Genomic DNA, 21,548 nt, shown 5'->3' with positions numbered 1-21,548 from the left:
TTTACTCGACTATCTGGTAAATTTGGAAAAGTAAGAATAATGATTTATTTAATCCAGATGCTCTCTAGAGTACTAATAAAGTGGTGAGTTTGATTAGTAACTTTACAAGGAGTTGCATACCGTCTTCTTAATGCATTGAGCTTTGTCTGCCCTCCCTCCCTCCCTCTGCTTGCATTGAACTCCTCCTTCAGCCAAGTCCATTAAATTGAATTGTAATGTTAGCCTGTTTGTTTTTGAAGATTTAGTCGGTTTTTGGTGTCTTTTTCTCTGTGATTCCGATGGTTATTGGTTAAAGAGTTGTATTGGAAAAGTTGAGATTTGTAATGTTCTTTATACTAAATTGTATACAATTTGGAAAGACTTACTTTTAGTTTGAGATAATAAATTCTAAAAAGTGTTATGCAAAACTGATTGTTTAGATGCTATTTTTTTGATAAACAGACAGATCCCCAATAATAATATTCTAGAATAGAATTTGGTAAAACATATTCAAAATATCATAAATTGCAACAGAAGAATTACTATTGTCTTAATTTAAAGAGATTTAAATAGTACAGCGAATCATATGATTAAAGCAGCTATTTCAGAATTTTATTTAGAGTAGCTTCAACCATAAAAAGATCTCCAATATTAAATTAAAAGATTGCGGGTTCGAGTCTCCTATCTTTGATAAAAAAAAATTAATTCTTTTTTTCATTTTTTAGGGTGTGTTTATTTCAAATTTTCAATTAATGTTTCTGTTTATGTTGATACACATCATAGTTGTTTGGTTACTAAGATATAAATTTGTTGAATAATTTAAATACGTATAAAGAATATTTAGTTGTGATTAGAGATTTGTTTGGTGCTCCATAAACATAAAAAAATATGATATATCTAACTTATCAAGGTTAGAATCTCATTTATCACATAAATTTTTTTTTGTTTCGTCACTTTTTTTTTATTAATGTAAAATGTCTTAATTTATAAATGTATATTTTTATTATGTTGTTTAATAATTTGAAAACACTTTTGTGAATAACAAAATTTTAAAATATTTTTGTTAATAATAAAATAATTTAAGTGCGTTATTTTATTTATCCTAAATTTATTTATAAATCGTGGATACAAAATATATAACTTTAAACCAACAAAATATGTTCTTGACTTGGTTTAATCTTCATAATGCTCTTCCTACGACGGAGTTTTAATTTGAGCGTGGTTTAGTTTAGTCGAATATTTGTTATTAGTGTCAACTTAGTCCTAAAACTATTCTGTATTGTCTATGAAATTACCCAGGGACCAAAGAGATTTGGACTGTGCTTAGATTATATTCTGATTACTTAGAATTACGACATTGGCTTTGTAGAAGTCTTAGTCCTAGGGATGCTTTTATTTTCTACTCGATTATCTGGTAGATTTGAAGAAGTAAGAATAATGATTTATTTAATCCAGATGCTCTCTAGAGTACTAGTAAAGTGGTGAGTTTGATTCGTAGCTTCACAAGGAAGTTGCATACCATTTTCTTAATGCATCGAGCTTTGTCTCCCCTCCCTCCCTTTCTCTGCTTGTATTGGACTCCTCCTCCTACCAAGTCCATTAAATTGAATTGTGATGCTAGCTTGTTTATTTTTGAGGATTTAGCCAATTTTTGGTGTCTTCTTCAATGTGATTTCGATGGTTATTGGTTAAAGGGTTATATTGAAAAAGTTGAAGTTTGTAATATTCTTTATACTAAACTGTATATAATTTGGAGAGACTTACTTCTAATTTAGGATAGTAAATTTCAGAAGGTGTTATGTAAAACTAATTGTTTAAATGCTATTTTTTTAATAAACAGACAGATACCCAATAATAATATTCTAAAATAGAATTTGATAAAACATATTCAAGATATTATAAATTGAAATGGAAGAATTATTATTGTCTTAATTTAAAGAGATGTAAATTGTACAGCGGATTATATAATTAAAGGAGTTATTTCAGAATTTTATTTAGAGTAGCTTCAACCATAAAAAGATCTCCAATATATTAGATTAACTTAGATATAATATAACATCAACCATTTAATATAGCTTGTTTTCCTTTTTATTGTTTTGTTTAGTCATAAAAAAAACAACGAAATATGAATTTTGAATCAATCGAAATATATAAAAAATGATTAGACTTAACTAATCAATTGTTATTTTCTATTTTATTTAGTTATTAAGAAAATGTTAAGTAGAATAATAATATCGCATTTTGTAACTTATTTTAACTCGTAATTCAATTTAGTCTTTTGGTATTATTTTGCTAATGTAACATCTCAAACTTTTTTAATTATGTTTGTTATTTAATAATTAATTAATTAAATTTATATTAATATTAAAATTTAAATTTATAAAAAAATAAAAATAAAATATTTAAAAAACTAATATATTTAATTTAAATTTTAAAAATATGACAATATTAATTTTAGTGAATTTTTAATAGATAATAAATAACTCTTCAAGATATAGTCATAACTTATTCCATATTTATTGGATTTGAATAATCTTTAGTTATATAAGAAGATGAGAAAACTAATTTTATTTTTGAGTTAACTACAAAATTAAATTTAAATTTAATTAGGTAGATAAACTTGTTACAAGTTCATAATAAAAAATTGTGTTGTAACAAACCAACCTGACATACTAACAGTATTTTATAAGTATTTTAATCTACATTTATTCGGTTGACTTAGTTCAAAATTAGTTTTAAAGCTAGCTTAATTCTCTATAAATTTATATCTAATAGTTATTTTAAAATTTCAAATGTGAAAAATATTATAGGACTTGCAAAATAACAATTCAGATTGAATATTATTGTTAAAACCAGAAATCGTACTAAAAAAAAATTTCTGCTACTACTTTATTAGTTTGGATGTGAAATATATATACACATACACATACACATGCCAACTCATATCAACAAACCACTAACAAAACCTAACAAAAAATATTCCTCTCTAAATAAGGCTAATCAACTAACTGCAGTAAATAAATAACACTCATAACAAGCAAAGTAAGATATTAGTTAATACTCCCCCCTCAAGTTGGAGAAAAGATGTTAATAATTCCCAACTTGCTGATCAAGTTCTTAAACAAAGTAGGCTGCACAGCTTTTGTTAAAATGTCAGTAAGCTGATGACCTGACTTCACATGTACCAACTTCACGGTATCGTCTTGTACACGTTCTCAAGCAAAGTGGCAATCCATTTCAATATGTTTGGTACGCTCATGGAAGGTGGGATTCTCAGCAATGTGGATTGCAGCTTTGCTGTCACAGAAGATGAAAGACGGATCAAATTGTATCTCAAAATCTTGAAGCAGCCTCATAATCCACACAACTTCAGCAATGACATTGGCGAGTGCTCGATACTCTGCTTCAGCTGTGGACCTCAAAACAGTGTCTTGTTTCTTCGCCTTCTATGAGATTAAACAATCACCAAGGAAGACGCAATAGCCGGTAGTGGATCGTCTGGTTTTTGCACAGCTCCCCCAATCAGCATTCCCATATGTCTTGACCGATAAAGGGGAAGAAACTGAAAAAAACAAGCCCTGCCCAGGTGAAGCCTTCAAATATCTCAAAATATGATAGATAGCATCCAAATGAATAGTGCAAGAAGAAGACATGTATTGGCTTAACTTATTCACAGCAAAGCAAATATCGGGTCTTAAAATAGTGAGGTAAAGCAACCTGCCAATCAACCTCCTATATTGTGCTGCATCCTCGAGCAAATCCCCATTAGTGGTAGTAAGTTTTATTTTTGGATCTAAGGGTACAGAAGCATGTTTACAATTCGAAAAACTAGTGTCTTCAAGCAAAGAAAGGGCATAATTTTGTTGAGACAAACAAATACCTTCCTTAGATTTTGCTATCTCCAATCCAAGGAAATACTCAAGGGGCCAAGCACCTTGAGTTTGAAAAGACCTTGCAAAGTTTGCTGAGTTTGAGCAACTACAACATCAAGTTTACTAGCAACAATGACGTCGTCGACATATACAAGCACCATGACAAGTGAATCGCCTGTTCCTCTATGAAATAGAGAATAATCTGATTTTGACTGAGTGAAACCAGCACCAAGCAAAGCAGTGGAGAACTTAGTAAACCATTGCTTCAAAGCTTGTATCAAGCCATATATTGACCTTTTTAGTTTGCATACAAGCTTCTCCCTCTGCTCCCCTTTGTTGGGATATCCCTGAGGTAATTGTATATACACCTCTTCATCAAGATCACCATTCAAGAAGGCAGTATTAATGTCCAGCTGCAACAATTTTCAATTCTTCACAACAGTAACAGCAAGGAGTAATCAAACAGTGGTGAGTTTGGCAGCGGGTGAAAAAGTATCCTTATAGTCTACACCATCTTGTTAAGTGTTTTCTCTAGCAACCAAACGAGCTTTGCATCTGTCAATTATCCCATCTTGCTTGCGCTTCACCTTATACACCCATCGGCAACTAATGCAATATTTTTCGATCGGAAGCGGAACCACCTCCCATGTACGATTATTCTCCATAGCTTGTAATTCCTCAACCATAGCCTGTTGCCATTGAAGATACTTGGAAGCTTGGTGATAAAATTGGGGTTCATAAAAATTAGAAACTTACATACAATAATCCTTTTATGCTAAACTTAATCTCTCATAAGAACAAAAATGCACCATTGTCAAAGGATTCACCACATTGTTGCAACGGTAGTCTGCAAGATAAGTAGACACCCTATGGAGTCTCTGACTTCTTCTCAACGGCTGTGGGGTCCCAGTTAGTGGCTGTGTCACAATAAGAACGGGTGTAGCAGGAGCAATGGGTTGAGGTGTATTAAGAGAAACTTCAAGTGGCTTAGGAAGGACATGATCATGAAAAATCAAGTAAGAAATAATAAGTGCTATCAAGCTTGAAGGAAAAATTCAATTCGTGAAAAATCACATCCCTGGAAATAAAGAACTTTCTATTCTTGAGATCATAGAGTTTGTACCCTTTGTAACCTCTCGGGTAGCCAAGGAAAACTGCTGGAATGGCTCTTTGTGAAAACCTGTTTCTAGAAGAAGGCAAAGTCGAAGCATAAGCAAGGCATCCGAACACCTTTAAGTCTTCATATGCGGGTGCCTTATTGTAAAGTAATTGGTAAGGGAACTTTCAGCCAAGAATAGAGGAGGGGATCTATTGATAAAAAAAAAAGCTGATGTAGCAACACATTCACCCCAAAAATAAATTAGGACACTTGATTGATAATACAAGCTCCTTACCACATTCAAAAGGTGTTGATGCTTTCGTTCCACCATCAAGTTTTGTTGTGGTCGCTTAAGACTGAATTATTGTAGAGAACCTCTTGATTTTAGAAAATCAGTAAGAGACAACTCAGGTGCATTGTCAGACCGAATCTTCTTAATCACACAGCCAAACTGAGTGAGAACTATTGAAAAAAACTCTTTGATGATGGTTGCAACATTAGATTTGGCTTTCAACAAATAAATCCAGGTATATCGGCTATGATCATCTACCAAAGTGAGAAAATACCGCTCCCCCAAATGCGTAGCAACGTGGTAAGGACCCCAAGTGTCGTTGTGTATCAATGAAAAGCATTCGGACTCCTGGTTATTGTTGGAAACAAATGGCAACCGTTTTTGCTTGGACAAAGGGCATGTGTCACACAATGAATTTTCATTAGAAGCTGAAGAATTACAATTCAAAGGCAAATGCTATAAAACAGGAAAATAAAGGTGGCCTAATCGATGATGCCACAATTTTGCACTTATTACATTACAAGAATCAGAAATGGCTAATGTATTGTCACAATCGACATTATTACATGCTGGTTCATTAACATTGACACCCTTAATCACAGAAACTGGTGTGTATGTGTAAACATACAATCCGTGTTTCAATTCACCTTTTCCAATCATCTTGGAGTTCAGGTGGTCCTGAATCACAAAACCAACATCAGAAAGAAGAATATAAAAATGTTGCTTTAGCAACAAGAAACTCACTAAAATTAGATTAGTTTTAAACAAAAGCACATACAACACTTTAGTGAGCATGAGAGTTTGAGATAAGAAAACAGATCCAAAAGCAAGTACAGGTATGCGAATATGATTAGGGAGAACCAGAAACTTATTTGCAAACCAAATTGAAGGTTTGAAATTGTCCAAAGTACAAGTCACATGGCAAGTAGCACCAAAATCTAAGATCCAAGTTTTAACTCCAAGTGCAGAAATTAAAGCGGTAGAGAAGAGTTTACCTTCCCCTGCACTTGAAGCTTTAGCAGTGATAATAGGGGGCATTGTAGATGGAACTTGTGCAGAGAGGAGTGATATTAATTGTTGATACTATTGAGAAGTCAATTGAAGAGGAATGTCCTAACTTGTGTCCACATGGTTGACCCGAATTGTGGCTGGACTTTGCTTCTTGTAATTAGGTGGATAACCATGTAACTTGTAGCATTTGTCCTTGGTATGGCCGAGTAAACCGCAGTGAGCACAGAGCGGCTTATCTTTCTTCCCTTGCTGGATCTTGGAGTTGTATTGTGTGTTCTTCATGGCAAAAGCCAATTACGTCTCATTGCTTGTTGGAGGAGCAATAGTCAATCCTCTTTGCCACTCTTCTTGAACGATTAGCGAGAAAACTTCAGAGATGCTAGGCAAAGGCTTCATCAACAGAATTTAGCTCCGAACTTGACGATACACATTATTCAATCCCATCAAGAATACGAGAATATATTCCTCATCAGCATGAGCTAAAAAATCATGAGCACCACCATAATTATAGCATACTGAAGGTAGAAAATGGCATAATTTCTCCCACACACACTTTAGCTTAGTAAAAAACTGAGAGACAGAGAGAGAATCTTGTTTCAAATTGATTAACTCTTTTCGAAGTTCATAGATTCGAGGACCGTTCTTTTGCTGAAATCGGCGACCTAGATCTGTCCAAATCTCATGAGCAGAACCAGCAAAGATCAAGCTCGATGCAATCTCCTTGGAAACAGAGTTGAGAATCTAGATGCTGACGATGTCGTTCAGATGATGCCAGCGGAGCTTAGAAGGATGAGACGTACCTTCCTCAGGTGGCAGAATTGTGCCATCAATGAATCTAAGCTTGTTTTTGCCATTAAGCACCATTTCCATCAATCTCTTCCATGAAGGATAATTGTCACTGATGAGCACTTGCGTGACAAAGGCAAGGTTCAGTTGATCGGAGGAATGGAGCAGAAAAGGATTAGCTTCATCGATCACGGTCATTGCAGAAAAAAATTGAACGTTGGAGAGAAGGGAGAAGAGAAATAGAAGAAGAAGAAAGGAAGATTCGAGAAAGAGAGAAGAGAATCAGAGAAGAACGCAGAGAAGCATGAGAAATTCTTCTAATACCATGTTAAAATCAGAATTGTTACTAAAAAAATGATTTTCTGCTGCTGCTTTATTAGCTTGGATGTGAAATATATATACACATACACATACACATGCCGACTCATATCAACAAACTACTAACAAAATCCAACAGAAAAGATTCCTCTCTAAATAAGGTTAACCAACTAACTGCAGTAAATAAATAATACTCATAACAAGCAAAACAAGATATCAGCTAATAATTATCCCTAAACGCGAGTTAGATTCATCTAACACAATCTGCACGTACCTAAGAGCCATTTAAGTCTTTTTTTTCATTCTATTCCTCTTTTCTATACAAAAATGATAGGTGATCAATCTCCTCTATCTTATAGTGTCTCTATAGATCATCATCTATATACGTCCTCTACTTTATTATAAGAAAAACTTATTTTTTTTCAGTTTCTCACTCTTATTTGAAATCCTTCACCAAACTATTCACAAATTTCATTCATATATTGTTAGAGGATAAATCCTCCATGAACTATGCTACTACACAGATTAAAAATATGAAGATTTTCTTTCTAACAAAGCCAACATAAACTCAAAAATTTGCATTGGATCCATATCTTGCATAACCTCTATATTTATATTGAGTTTTATCGAATAGGACATTATTCTAGTCATCATGACTCATGATTTATTTGTTTTTTGTATTTTTCTATTAATGGTTTATGATCTATTGGCTTCTAACCAAATCTTAAACACTCTTAATCTTAATCTTATGCATGTACTTTAAAGAATGAATTCTATCCCTTAGCCAAAAATTTATACCTACATTAAAACACACACAAAATTTAACCATGGAACAAATCTTTCTTCTCTAATAAATCGTGTCTATTTATATTGAAATATATATATGATTTTTGCAAATTTTTCAGTTATATACTATTTTATGCATCATATATTAAATGTTTGTGAATATGAATGTTATCATTGCAGGTCATGGTATAATGTCTTTTTACTATATACACATTATGCATTATAATAATCATCTTATATGCAATAAAGAACTGAGGAATGATTTTTTGGTAAGGGAAGATGATGGACAAGCTTTTGGATAAGAACTTTTAGAAAGGGAAGGGGACTCCTATCAAATTTATATCCGTTTGACCTCAATAGTCAATACCACCCCAAAGCAAAATAATGTTTAAGAAAAGTTAAGATCAATTTCATGCATTACCTTAGAGTTTATATCAATAAGAGATCTTTTCAGTTCAAGTAAGGAGAAGTTAGGAGAATGTCAAGAATATTCTGTATAATTTAACATTATAAGCATCTCAATCATGAGCCACAAGAGTCGTAATATAAGTAAATGAGAAGTATCTAAAAGTCACACTACTCCCGACTAACAAGAACTTTTAAAAATAATAATTGAACAATATTGCATCATAATTATTTTTATTTTAAAATGCAAAGAAGTTGGAGATATATATGATGACACCGTATAAATAAATTACTGATATTTCTTTGTTTTTCACCCTTCTCTTTGTACCATCATCAGGAATGATACAGCTGAAAGCAATGTGCTGTTTGATAAATCACTATTTCATGGTTTATATTGTGTTTAATTGTGTGGTTTTATCATGATCTTTGCCCACTTATTCATTAAATAAGCATGCATTTATATTTCCTTCCTAAAGATGTTTTATGGTTGAAAACTTGCTTCCTAGAGACTTTTAATTATGTATTTTATTTCTCCCTTATTCCATTCGATGCCGTGATCTGTGTGTTAAGTGTTTCAGGCTTTATAGGGCATGAATGAGTTGGAGATTGGAAGGGAAGCCTGCAAAAATGGAAGGAACACAAGAAATTGAGGAGATAACCAGCGAGAAGCGACGCGGCCGCATGGATGACGTGACCGCGTGGAAGAAAGCAATTTGAAGCGACGCGGCAGCATGGATGACGCGACCGCGCGGCATGGAACAGCACGAGTGACGCGGCCGCATGGATGACGCGTCCGCGTGGCAAAGCAGAAACGCGAATGACGCGTCCGCATAAGCGACGCGGTCGCGTGACGTGCGCGATCTGCATAATTTGCAGATTCGCTGGGGGCGATTTCGGGCCCTATTTTGACCCAGTTTTCAGCCCGGAACAGCAGACTAGAGCCAGAGAACATGCAGAAACCAAAGACAACATTCATTCTACACAGTTTTAGTTTTAGATCTAGTTTTACTCCTCCTCTAGGTTTTTCTCTCCACTCACATTGATAGTTCTTAGGATTTTAGTTTCTCTAGCTTTTCGCATTGGGATATTGAGAAGAGTTATTACCTCATCAAGACTTCGTCATTCTAGTTCGTTTTCTTTACTTGGTCTTACTCTTCCATGTTCTTTGCTTTGTTTAATTTTACCATTGGAATATTTTTAGGATTATTTAATACAAGGATCACCTTTATTTTTAATTGACTATTTCGATTTTTATTTGTAATGTCTTCCTTTAATTCCTTTTTATACGCTATGAATTTTACATTCACAATGAGCGAGTAGTTTCCTAACTTGATGGGGAATTGATTGAAAGGAACCCTTGAGTTGGAAGGCTTGAAAGAAAAATTGTAATTGGGTTATTGGTTGGATTGCCTCCTAATCACTAACACCAATCCCTTTTAATTAAGTGGATTGCAACTTGTGAACAAACATAGCATTCCAACTTGTTTGACTTTCCTTCACCTAGTGAAGGATAACTAAACAGGACAACCTTCAATTGTCAATTAATCCTGAGAGTATTCCAACAATAATAGGGATTCCAACTAATCAATTCCCAGTCAAGGCTTTTACTTGCATTATTCAAATTCATCAATTTAATTTCCTGCTTACTCAACTCAAACCTTTTTGAAAACCTCTGATTAATATAATAGCACACTTTTCTGCAACTCGTTGGGAGACGACCTGTGATTCATACTCCCAGTATTTTAAATTTCAATTTTCTGTGACATCTTTTTAAATTGATAGGCAGATTTCTGGTGAGTTAAGAAATATACTTGCAACGTATATATTTTAACAATTTTTAATTTGCCAATTTCTGCCCGCATCAATTTTTGGCGCCGTTGCCGGGGAGTTGCAATAGAGTGCTAAAGTTATTAATTAGAATTTATTTATTTGCATTTTATTTTATTTTGCTACTATGAGCTGCTTGTTTCTTCCGTCAAATGACGCGTTCACTTCCTGATCCGCGCTTGCTAATATTCGATCCTAAAATTGAAAGGACTATTTCACGAATAAGCGTGAGCTCGGCGTCGGTTAGTCCGCTCTGAGGGCGGATCTGAAAGTGAACTTGTGGAAGAAATCAGCTCCCGTTCTACTGATTCGATTGATTCATGTGCAGACGACATGGCAGCTAGGAGAGTTACCATCCAGGATGAAGGAGCCCCTGATTTTACAATGCAACCGTTTCAAGTGCATCACCCAGCGGTGGCTACAGATTTCAAAATAAAGACAGCACTGCTCAATTTGATGCCCAAGTTTCATGGCTTACCTATTCAAGAGCCTATCAAGCACCTACGAGATTTCCAGGCAGCCTGTTCTACTGTCGGGCGAGATGGTACAGATGAAACTTCAATTCTGCTAAAAGCTTTCCCGTTTTCTCTTGAGGAAAAAGCAAGAGAGTGGTACTACACTCAACCCCTAACAAACGTATCCAACTGTGATACGCTCAGAAAAGAGTTTTTGGAGAAATTCTTTCCATCTGAAGTTACTGATAAACTGAGGAAAGACATTTCCACGATTGTTCAAGATGACAACGAGACTCTCTTTGAATATTGGGAGCGCTTCAATAATCTTCTGGAAGCATGCCCCCACCACATGATTGACAAGATAGTGTTACTCAGTTATGTCACACAGGGCATGAGGCCCCAAGATAAGACCACATTGGAAAGTGCTAGCAATGGGTTTATGAAGAAGTACAAGACTACTGATGAGGCATGGCAATTGATCAGTGACTTAGCTGAATCCACTAGGAACCATAGGCAAAAGCAAGGCCGTTCAAAAGCCGTTGCAGAAGTATCCTCTAGCAGAGAGACTACTGCTCTAACTCAGAGTATCTGTGAAATGACCAATGGTGCACGAAATTGTGATGTCCAGGCTCAAACTATTCCTGGCACGTGAGCAACTTGGTACGCGTAATCGTGATTACACATTCATAATTTGTCACAACTTCGATACAACTAACCAGCAAGTGCACTGGGTCGTCCAAGTAATACCTTACGTGAGTAAGGGTCGAATCCCACAGAGATTGTTGGTATGAAGCAAGCTATGGTCACCTTGCAAATCTCAGTCAGGCGGATATAAAATAATCATGGAGTTTTCGAATAATAAATAATAGAATAGGGATAGAGATACTTATGTAAATCATTGGTAGAAATTTCAGATAAGCGAATGGAGATGCTTTTCGTTCCTCTGAACCTCTGCTTTCCTGCTATCTTCATCCAATCAGTCTCACTCCTTTCCATGGCTGGCTTTATGTGATACATCACCACTGTCAATGGCTACTTTCGGTCATCTCTCGGGAAAATGATCCAATGCCCTGTCACGGCACGGCTAATCGTCTGAAGGCATCACCCTTGCCAATGGCTTCATCTTATCCTCTCAGTGAATAATATGCTCACGCACCCTGTCACGGCACGGCTATTCATCTGTCGGTTCTCGATCATGCTGGAATAGGATTTACTATCCTTTTGCGTCTGTCACTAACGCCCTGCAATCGCGAGTTAGGAGCTCGTCACAGTCATTCAATCATTGAATCCTACTCGGAATACCACAGACAAGGTTTAGACTTTCCGGATTCTCTTGAATGCCGCCATCATTCTAGCTTACACCACGAAGATTCCTGGTTAAGAGATCTAAGAGATATTCATTCTAGCTTATTTCATGTAGAACGGAAGTGTTTGTCAGGCACGTGTTCATAGGGGAGATGGTGATGAGCGTCACACATAATCATCACCTTCATCACATTCTTGGGTACGAATGGATATCTTAGAAGCGAAATAAGATGAATTGAATAGAAAACAGTAGTACTTGCATTAATCTTTGAGGAACAGCAGAGCTCCACACCTTAATCTATGGAGTGTAGAAACTCTACCGTTGAAAATTACATAAGTGAAAGGTCCAGGCATGGCCGAGATGGCCAGCCCCCTAAAACGTGATCAATAGTCTCCTAAGATGAACAATGGATTAAAACTGAGACCAAAGATGGTTAATACAATAGTGAAATGTCCTATTTATAATAAACTAGCTACTAGGGTTTACATGAGTAAGTAATTGATGCATAAATCCACTTCCGGGGCCCACTTGGTGTGTGCTTGGGCTCTTCTATGTCTCTTCCTTGTCTTTGTTTCTCCTCCTTCATTGCTTTTTGATCTTCTCTTATTTCATGAAGGATGATGGAGTGCTCTTGATGTTCCACCCTTAGTTGCTTCCAATAATTGTGTGGAAGAAAATGCATCCCCTGAGGTATCTCAGGGATCTCTTGATTTGCAGTCAAATGTTCTACCACTGAGCTATAGACCCTTGATGGAAGCTTTTGTCTTCCCTTTTCTCTTTCTAGAGGTTTCTCTGGCCTTAGGTGCCATCAATGGTTATGGAAAAAAACAAAAAAGCTATGCTTTTACCACACCAAACTTAGAATGTTGCTCGCCCTCGAGCAAAAGAAGAAAGAATAGAAGAAGAAGAAGAAGATATGGAGGAGATGGATGGGTGTGTGTATTCGGCCATATGGGTGGGATTGGGTGGGAGAGAGATGTTGAATTTTGAAGGTAGTGGGTGTATGGATGTGAGTGGTGAATGGAAAACAGAAGGGATGATCATGAATGGAAAGAGAGATGATGAGGTAGGTGGGGATCCTGTGGGGTCCACAGATCCTGAGGTGTCAAGGCATTTACATCCCTGCACCAAATTAGGCATGTAAAATGCCTTTGCACACAACTTTGGGCGTTTAGCGCCAGGTTGGTGCCCATTTTGGGCGTTCAGCGCCCATTTGCTGCCATTTCTGGCGTTGAACGCCAGAACTATGCTTGTTCTGGGCGTTCAGTGCCAGGATGCTGCCCATTCTGGGCGTTCAGCACCAGAACCATGCTCTGTTCTGGCGTTTGAACGCCAGACAGATGCTCCTCCAGGGTGTGATTTTTCTTCTGCTGTTTTTGATTCTGTTTTCAATTTTTATATTTATTTTGTGACTCCACATGATCATGAACCTAAGAAAACATGAAAAACAATAATAATAGAGTTAGATAAACATTGGGTTGCCTCCCAACAAGCGCTTCTTTAATGTCAATAGCTTGACAGTGGGCTCTCATGGAGCCTCACAGATGTGCAGAGCTTTGTTGAGACTCTCCAACACCAAACTTAGAGTTTGGATATGGGAGTTCAACACCAAACTTAGAATTTGGTTGTGGCCTCCCAACACCAAACTTAGAGTTTGACTGTGGGGGCTCTGGTTGACTCTGCTTTGAGAGAAGCTTTTTCTGCTTTCTCTCCATGGTTGCAGACGGAGATCCTTGGGTTTTAAATACAAGGGAGTCCTCATTCCATTGAAGGATTATTTCACCTCTGTCAACATCAATCACAACTCTTGCTGTGGCCAGGAAAGGTCTTCCTAGGATGATGGATTCATCCTCTTCCTTTCCAGTATCCAGGACTATGAAATCAGCAGGGATGTAAAGGCCTTCAACCTTTACTAACTCGTCCTCTACTTGTCCATAAGCCTGTTTTCTTGAACTGTCTACCATCTCTAATGAGATTTTAGCAGTTTGCACCCCATAGATTCCCAGTTTCTCTATTACAGAGAGGGGCATGAGGTTTATTCCTGAACCAAGGTCACACAGAGCCTTAAAGAGCATGGTGCCTATGGTACAGGATATTATGAACTTTCCAGGATCCTGTCTCTTCTGAGGCAATGTCAGTTGATCCAGATCACTTAGTTCATTGATGAACAAGGGAGGTTCAACTTCCCAAGTATCAATGCCAAATAGTTTGGCATTCAGCTTCATGATTGCACCAAGAAACTTGGCAGTTTGCTCTTTAGTAACATCCTCATTCTCTTCAGAAGAGGAATACTCATCAGAGCTCATGAAGGGCATAAGGAGGTTCAATGGAATCTCTATGGTCTCTAGATGAGCCTCAGAGTCCTTTGGTTCCTCAGAGGGAAGCTCCTTATTGATCACTGGACGTCCCAGGAGGTCTTCCTCCTTGGGATTCACATCCTCTCCTCTCCTCACAGGTTCGGCCATGGTGCTTATGTCAATGGCCTTGCACTCTCCTTTTGGGTTCTCTTCTGTATTGCTTGGGAGAGTACTAGGAGGGATTTCAGTAATCCTTTTACTCAGCTGGCCCACTTGTGCTTCCAGATTTATAATGGAAGATCTTGTTTCATTCATGAAACTTACAGTGGCCTTAGATAGATCAGAGACTAAATTTGCTAAATTAGAAGTATTTTGTTCAGAGTTCTCTGTCTGTTGCTGAGTGGAAGATAGAAAAGGCTTGCTATTGCTAAACCTGTTTCTTCCACCATTATTAAAGCCTTGTTGAGGCTTTTGATCCTTCCATGAGAAATTTGGATGATTTCTCCATGATGAGTTATAGGTGTTTCCATAAGGTTCACCTAAGTAATTTACCTCTGCTATTGCAGGGTTCTCAGGATCATAAGCTTCTTCTTCATGAGAAGCCTCTTGAGTACTGTTGGATGCAGCTTGCATTCTATGCAGACTCTGAGAGATCATATTGACTTGCTGAGTCAATATTTTATTCTGAGCCAATATGGCATTCAGAGTATCAACTTCAAGAACTCCCTTCTTCATAGGCGTCCCATTATTCACATGATTCCTTTCAGAAGTGTACATGAACTGGTTATTAGCAACCATGTCAATGAGTTCTTGACCTTCTGCAGGCGTTTTCTTTAGGTGAATGGATCCACCTGCAGAAGTGTCCAGTGACATCTTTGATAGCTCAGATAAACCATCATAGAATATATTCAGGATGGTCCATTCTGAAAGCATGTCAGAAGGACACTTTTTGGTCAACTGTTTGTATCTTTCCCAAGCTTCATAGAGGGATTCACCTTCTTTCTGTCTGAAGGTTTGAACATCAGCTCTAAGCTTGCTCAGCTTTTGAGGAGGAAAGTACTTGGCTAAGAAAGCCGTGACCAGCTTATCCCAAGAGTTCAGGCTGTCTTTGGGTTGAGAATCCAACCATAATCTAGCTCTGTCTCTTACAGCAAAAGGGAAAAGCATGAGCCTGTAGACTTCAGGATCTACTCCATTAGTCTTAACAGTATCACATATCTGCAAGAATTCAGTTAAGAACTGAAAAGGATCTTCAGATGGAAGTCCATGAAACTTGCAGTTCTGCTGCATCAGAGAAACTAATTGAGGTTTCAGCTCAAAGTTGTTTGCTCCAATGGCAGGAATGGAGATGCTTCTTCCATGTAAATTGGAATTAGGTGCAGTAAAGTCACCAAGCATCCTCCTTGCATTATTATTATTTTCGGCTGCCATCTCCTCTTTCTGTTCGAAAATTTCTGAAAGGTTATCTCTGGATTGTTGTATTTTAGATTCTCTTAATTTTTTCTTCAGAGTCCTTTCAGGTTCTGGATCTGCTTCGACAAGAATGTTCTTGTCCTTGCTCCTGCTCATATGACAAAGAAGAAGGCACAGAAAAGTAATAATAATAATGGAGATCCTTTATACCACAGTATAGGGATCCCTGTGTGAGTGGAAGAAGAGGGGGAGACAAAGAATGTAATATAATGGAAGAAACACAACTGTGAGGATGGAAGAGATGTGAGATGAGATGTTAGGATATGAATGAATAAATAGAATAAGATGGGAGAGAGAGAATTTTCGAAAAATATTTTTGAAAAAGAGTTAGTGATTTTTGAAAATAGTTTTTGAAAAATGTTAGTAATTTTTCGAAAATTAAGATTTAAAAATTAAATTAATTAATAAATTAAAAAGAAATTTTGAAAAAGGGGGAAGATATTTTCGAAAAATGAGAGAGAGAGAGTTAGTTAGGTAGTTTTGAAAAAGTTAAGAAACAAACAAAAAGTTAGTTAGTTAGTTGAAACAAATTTTGAAAAGATAAGAAGTTAGGAAGTTAGAAAAGATATTTTGAAATCAAATTTTTGAAAAAGATAAGATAGGAAGATATTTTGAAAAGATATGATAGAAATTAGTTTTTTTTTTTTTTTGAAAAAGATTTGATTTTTAAAATCACAATTAATGACTTGATTCATAAGAAATCACAAGATATGATTCTAGAACTCAAAGTTTGAATCTTTCTTAACAAGCAAGTAACAAACTTGAAATTTTTGAATCAAAACATTAATTGTTATTGTTATTTTCGAAAATTTGGTATAAAAATAAGAAAAAGATTTTTTGAAAAATATTTTTGGAATTTTCGAAAATAACTAAGAATTTTGAAAAATATTTGATTTTTGAAAAAGATTTTGAAAAAGATAAGATTTTCAAATTGAAAATTTGATTTGACTCATGAGGAACAACTTGATTTTAAAAATTTTTGAAAAAGTCAACTCAAATTTTTGAATTTGATGAGAGAAAAAGGGAAAGATATTTTTTTTTATTTTTTGAATTTTTATGAAAAACATAAAAATTATGCAATGCATGAAATTTTTAGATCAAAACAATGAATGCATGCAAGAATGCTATGAATGTCAAGATGAACACCAAGAACACTATGAATGTCAAGATGAACATCATAGACACAATTTTGAAAAACTTTTAATGCAAAGAAAACATGCAAGACACCAAACTTAGAATTCTTTAATGCTTAGACACTAAGAATTCAAGAATGTATATGAAAAACAATAAAAGACACAAAACAAAAAAAAAATCATCAAGATCAAACAAGAAGACTTACCAAGAACAACTTGAAGATCATGAAGAACACTATGAATGCATGATATTTTCGAAAAAATGCAAGATGTACATGCAATTGACACCAAACTTATGATATGACTCAAGACTCAAACAAGAAACACAAAAAATATTTTTTTGATTTTTATGATTTTCTAATTTTTTTGGTATTTTTCGAAAATTAATTGAAAAAGGAAAATAAGGATTCCAAAATTTTTAATATGAATTCCAGGAATCTTGCATTCTTAGTCTAAAGCTTCAGTCCAGGAATTAGACATGGCTCACTAGCCAGCCAAGCCTTCAATGAAAGCTCCGGTCCAAAACACTAGACATGGCCAATGGCCAGCCAAGCTTCAGCATGTAATTCAGATATGACATGTCTGACATACTCATTCCAAAAGGAATAGACATGGCTTTACAGCCAGCCACGCTTCAACATGCTTCATGAAACACTAGAATTCATTCTTAAAAATTTTGAATAAAAATTTTTGAAAATATTTTTATTTTTTTCGAAAACAGATGAGAAAATTTTAGAAATATTTTTTGAAAAATTTTTGAAAATAAAATAAAAAAAATTACCTAATCTGAGCAACAGGATGAACCGTCAGTTGTCCAAACTCGAACAATCCCCGGCAACGGCGCCAAAAACTTGGTGCACGAAATTGTGAGGTCCAGGCTCAAACTATTCCTGGCACGTGAGCAACTTGGTACGCGTAATTGTGATTACACATTCATAATTTGTCACAACTTCGATACAACTAACCAGCAAGTGCACTGGGTCGTCCAAGTAATACCTTACGTGAGTAAGGGTCGAATCCCACGAAGATTGTTGGTATGAAGCAAGCTATGGTCACCTTGCAAATCTCAGTCAGGCGGATATAAAATAATCATGGAGTTTTCGAATAATAAATAATAGAATAGGGATAGAGATACTTATGTAAATCATTGGTAGAAATTTCAGATAAGCGAATGGAGATGCTTTTTGTTCCTCTGAACCTCTGCTTTCCTGCTATCTTCATCCAATCAGTCTCACTCCTTTCCATGGCTGGCTTTATGTGATACATCACCACTGTCAATGGCTACTTTCGGTCATCTCTCGGGAAAATAATCCAATGCCCTGTCACGGCACGGCTAATCGTCTGGAGGCATCACCCTTGCCAATGGCTTCATCTTATCCTCTCAGTGAATAATATGCTCACGCACCCTGTCACGGCACGGCTATTCATCTGTCGGTTCTCGATCATGCTGGAATAGGATTTACTATCCTTTTGCATCTGTCACTAACGCCCTGCAATCGCGAGTTAGGAGCTCGTCACAGTCATTCAATCATTGAATCCTACTCGGAATACCACAGACAAGGTTTAGACTTTCCGGATTCTCTTGAATGCCGCCATCATTCTAGCTTACACCACGAAGATTCCTGGTTAAGAGATCTAAGAGATATTCATTCTAGCTTATTTCATGTAGAACGGAAGTGTTTGTCAGGCACGTGTTCATAGGGGAGATGGTGATGAGCGTCACACATAATCATCACCTTCATCACATTCTTGGGTGCGAATGGATATCTTAGAAGCGAAATAAGATGAATTGAATAGAAAACAGTAGTACTTGCATTAATCTTTGAGGAACAGCAGAGCTCCACACCTTAATCTATGGAGTGTAGAAACTCTACCGTTGAAAATTACATAAGTGAAAGGTCCAGGCATGGCCGAGATGGCCAGCCCCCTAAAACGTGATCAATAGTCTCCTAAGATGAACAATGGATTAAAATTGAGACCAAAGATGGTTAATACAATAGTGAAATGTCCTATTTATAATAAACTAGCTACTAGGGTTTACATGAGTAAGTAATTGATGCATAAATCCACTTCCGGGGCCCACTTGGTGTGTGATTGGGCTGAGCCTTAACTTTCCACGTGCAGAGGCCATTTGTGGAGTTGAACGCCAGGTTTTGATCCATTTCTGGCGTTCAACTCTGGTTTTGGATCCTTTTCTGGCGCTGGACGCCAGATTTGGGCAGAAGGCTGGCGTTGAACGCCAGTTTACATCGTCTATTCTTGGCCAAAGTATGGACTATTATATATTGCTGGAAAGCCCTGGATGTCTACTTTCCAAAGCAATTGGAAGCGCGCCATTTCGAGTTCTGTAGCTCTAGAAAATCCACTTTGAGTGCAGGGAGGTCAGAATCCAACAGCATCAGCAGTCCTTCTTCAACCTCTGAATCCGATTTTTGCTCAAGTCCCTCAATTTCAGCCAGAAAATACCTGAAATCACAGAAAAACACACAAACTCATAGTAAAGTCCAGAAATGTGAATTTAACATAAAAACTAATGAAAACATCCCTAAAAGTAACTAGATCCTACTAAAAACATACTAAAAACAATGTCAAAAAGCGTATAAATTATCCGCTCATCAACCAACTTGCTGAAGCAAATGCAATTGAATCAACAACAAGTTCAGCAAGCTCGACCTCCTTCACCACAGCAAGGCCAACAATTAGTCCCACAGAGAGTTTGCGGAATTTGTGCTGATTATAGCCATTATACTGATGAATGCCCGCAACTCCAACAGGAAGACAACATGGTAGCATCCACTCATAACTTCTATGACCGCCCCAACCAAGGGTACAATCAAGGTGGAAATCATAACCATGGATGGTAGGACAGTTCTAACCAGAATTGGAGGGACAACAATAACAGAGGAGGCAGAGATAATAAGGGAAATCAGAGGTGGAATAATAATAACAACAGGCAGCAGAACCAACCTTACAGAGCACCTCACCTGAGGCAACCCCAAAGACCACAGAATACCCAAAAGCAGACCTCTCAATTTACTCATTCTTCTTTATCTCCTAATGAAGAGTTACTACAATCTTTTGAGCGGAGACAACAGACCATGGAAAATAACATTATGAATAACATTAATGCCAGTCTGAATGGTCTGACCTCTACTTTGCAAGCTCTTGTTTCACAGATTGGATCAATACAAAATTCCAGCAACCAACCTTCAAGCTCCACTGGAATCCCCTCTCAACCATTACCCAATCCAAAGGGAGGCATTAATGCCATCACCCTGAGGTCCGGAACCACACTGCAGGAGAGGAATCAAGAGGAGCCAAGCTCACCAGAATTCGCCTCAGCTGAAGAGGTAGTAGAAATAGAAGATGTTGAAGAGGAAGAGGACATACAGGACATAGCTGAAAAAGAAGAAGTCCAACCACAGGAGGAAGCACCAAGAGGCGCAGACACTGCAGAAAACACTACTCCTATTCCATTTCCACAACTTGCAAGGAAGCCCAGGAAGCAGCTGGAACCCGATCCCAAAATGGTAGAAATATTCAAAAAGGTTGAGGTAACCGTTCCTCTTTTTGATGTTATTCAACAAGTACTTAAATATGCAAAGTTTCTAAAAGATTTATGTATACATAAAGAAAAAATTAATGAATTAGAAACTATTCCTTTAGGTAGTTCCATATCTGCTTTAATGGGAGGATTACCTGAAAAATGTAGTGACCCAGGTCCTTGTATAGTTAGTTGTACTATTGGTGGAGTAGTAATTTATGATTGCATGTGTGATTTAGGAGCGTGTGTTAGTATAATGCCTTTGTCCATATATGATATTTTGAGGCTCCCTCCCTTAAAAAGGTCGGCAGCTCGTTTTGTGTTAGCAGATAAAAGCATTATTACAGTGGCTGGAGTTGCTGAAGATGTTTTAGTGAACATTAAAGGGCTTACATTTTCCACTGATTTTTATATCTTGGAGATGCCCCATAATGACTCAGATAAGCCATCGTCAATCCTACTTGGAAGACCATTCCTGAAGACATCAAAATTCAAATTGGATGCTTTTTCAGGAACATACTCTTTTGAAATAGATGGCCGCATAGTAATCTTCAATCTGAATGGAGTCATAAACAACCCTACAGAAGATCATTCTATCTTCCAGTGTGATGTCATAGATGAAAGTGTAGCTGAAGTTCACAAGGAAGAGTTAGAAGAGAGGCACACTGGACAAGGTCCAAGTGTGGGGACCCTCTTAACTGACAATGAGGGCACTTCGCCATTTTCACAAGCTCCAGACAATCCAGAGCCTGCCCATGATCAGAAGTTAGAATTGAAACCCCCCCTCCACATCTCAAATATGCTTATCTTGAAGATGAGCAGAAGTTTCTAGTTATCATTGCAAGGGAACTCACTACCTAACAAGAAGAACAGTTACTTGATGTACTGAGGAGGCACAAGAAAGCAATTGGATGGAGTTTGGCAGACATAGTAGGCATCAACCCTCAAGTGTGTGAGCACAGAAT

The 21,548-nt window shown here is 36.8% G+C and overlaps 1 protein-coding gene and 1 non-coding gene across 2 annotated transcripts; one reads left to right on the top strand and one right to left on the bottom strand.

Annotated features, from left to right (window-relative positions):
- Positions 1 to 3,194: 3,194 nt before the first annotated feature.
- LOC148566109 (uncharacterized) lies at positions 3,195 to 7,237 on the bottom strand. The gene is made up of 8 exons (XM_088487381.1): positions 7,054 to 7,237; positions 6,671 to 6,732; positions 5,764 to 5,920; positions 5,326 to 5,670; positions 4,661 to 4,827; positions 4,391 to 4,540; positions 3,914 to 4,264; positions 3,195 to 3,425 (listed from the first exon to the last, which is right to left on the bottom strand). Exons 1-8 carry the CDS (start codon positions 7,235 to 7,237, stop codon positions 3,195 to 3,197), a joined length of 1,647 nt encoding a protein of 548 aa, XP_088343507.1.
- Positions 7,238 to 15,360: 8,123 nt separating this feature from the next.
- On the top strand, positions 15,361 to 15,468 carry LOC148566108 (small nucleolar RNA R71). The gene has a single exon (XR_015884259.1). It is a non-coding gene; the product is annotated as a small nucleolar RNA R71 (small nucleolar RNA).
- The last annotated feature ends 6,080 nt before the right edge of the window (positions 15,469 to 21,548 follow it).

The sequence above is a fragment of the Arachis ipaensis genome, chromosome B5 (assembly GCF_059453495.1).
Source record: "Arachis ipaensis isolate K30076 ecotype BB chromosome B5, ASM5945349v1, whole genome shotgun sequence".
Taxonomy (NCBI): Eukaryota; Viridiplantae; Streptophyta; class Magnoliopsida; order Fabales; family Fabaceae; genus Arachis; species Arachis ipaensis.
The sequence above is the reverse complement of the archived record's forward strand: the minus strand, read 5'-3'. Positions and strand labels throughout refer to the sequence as shown.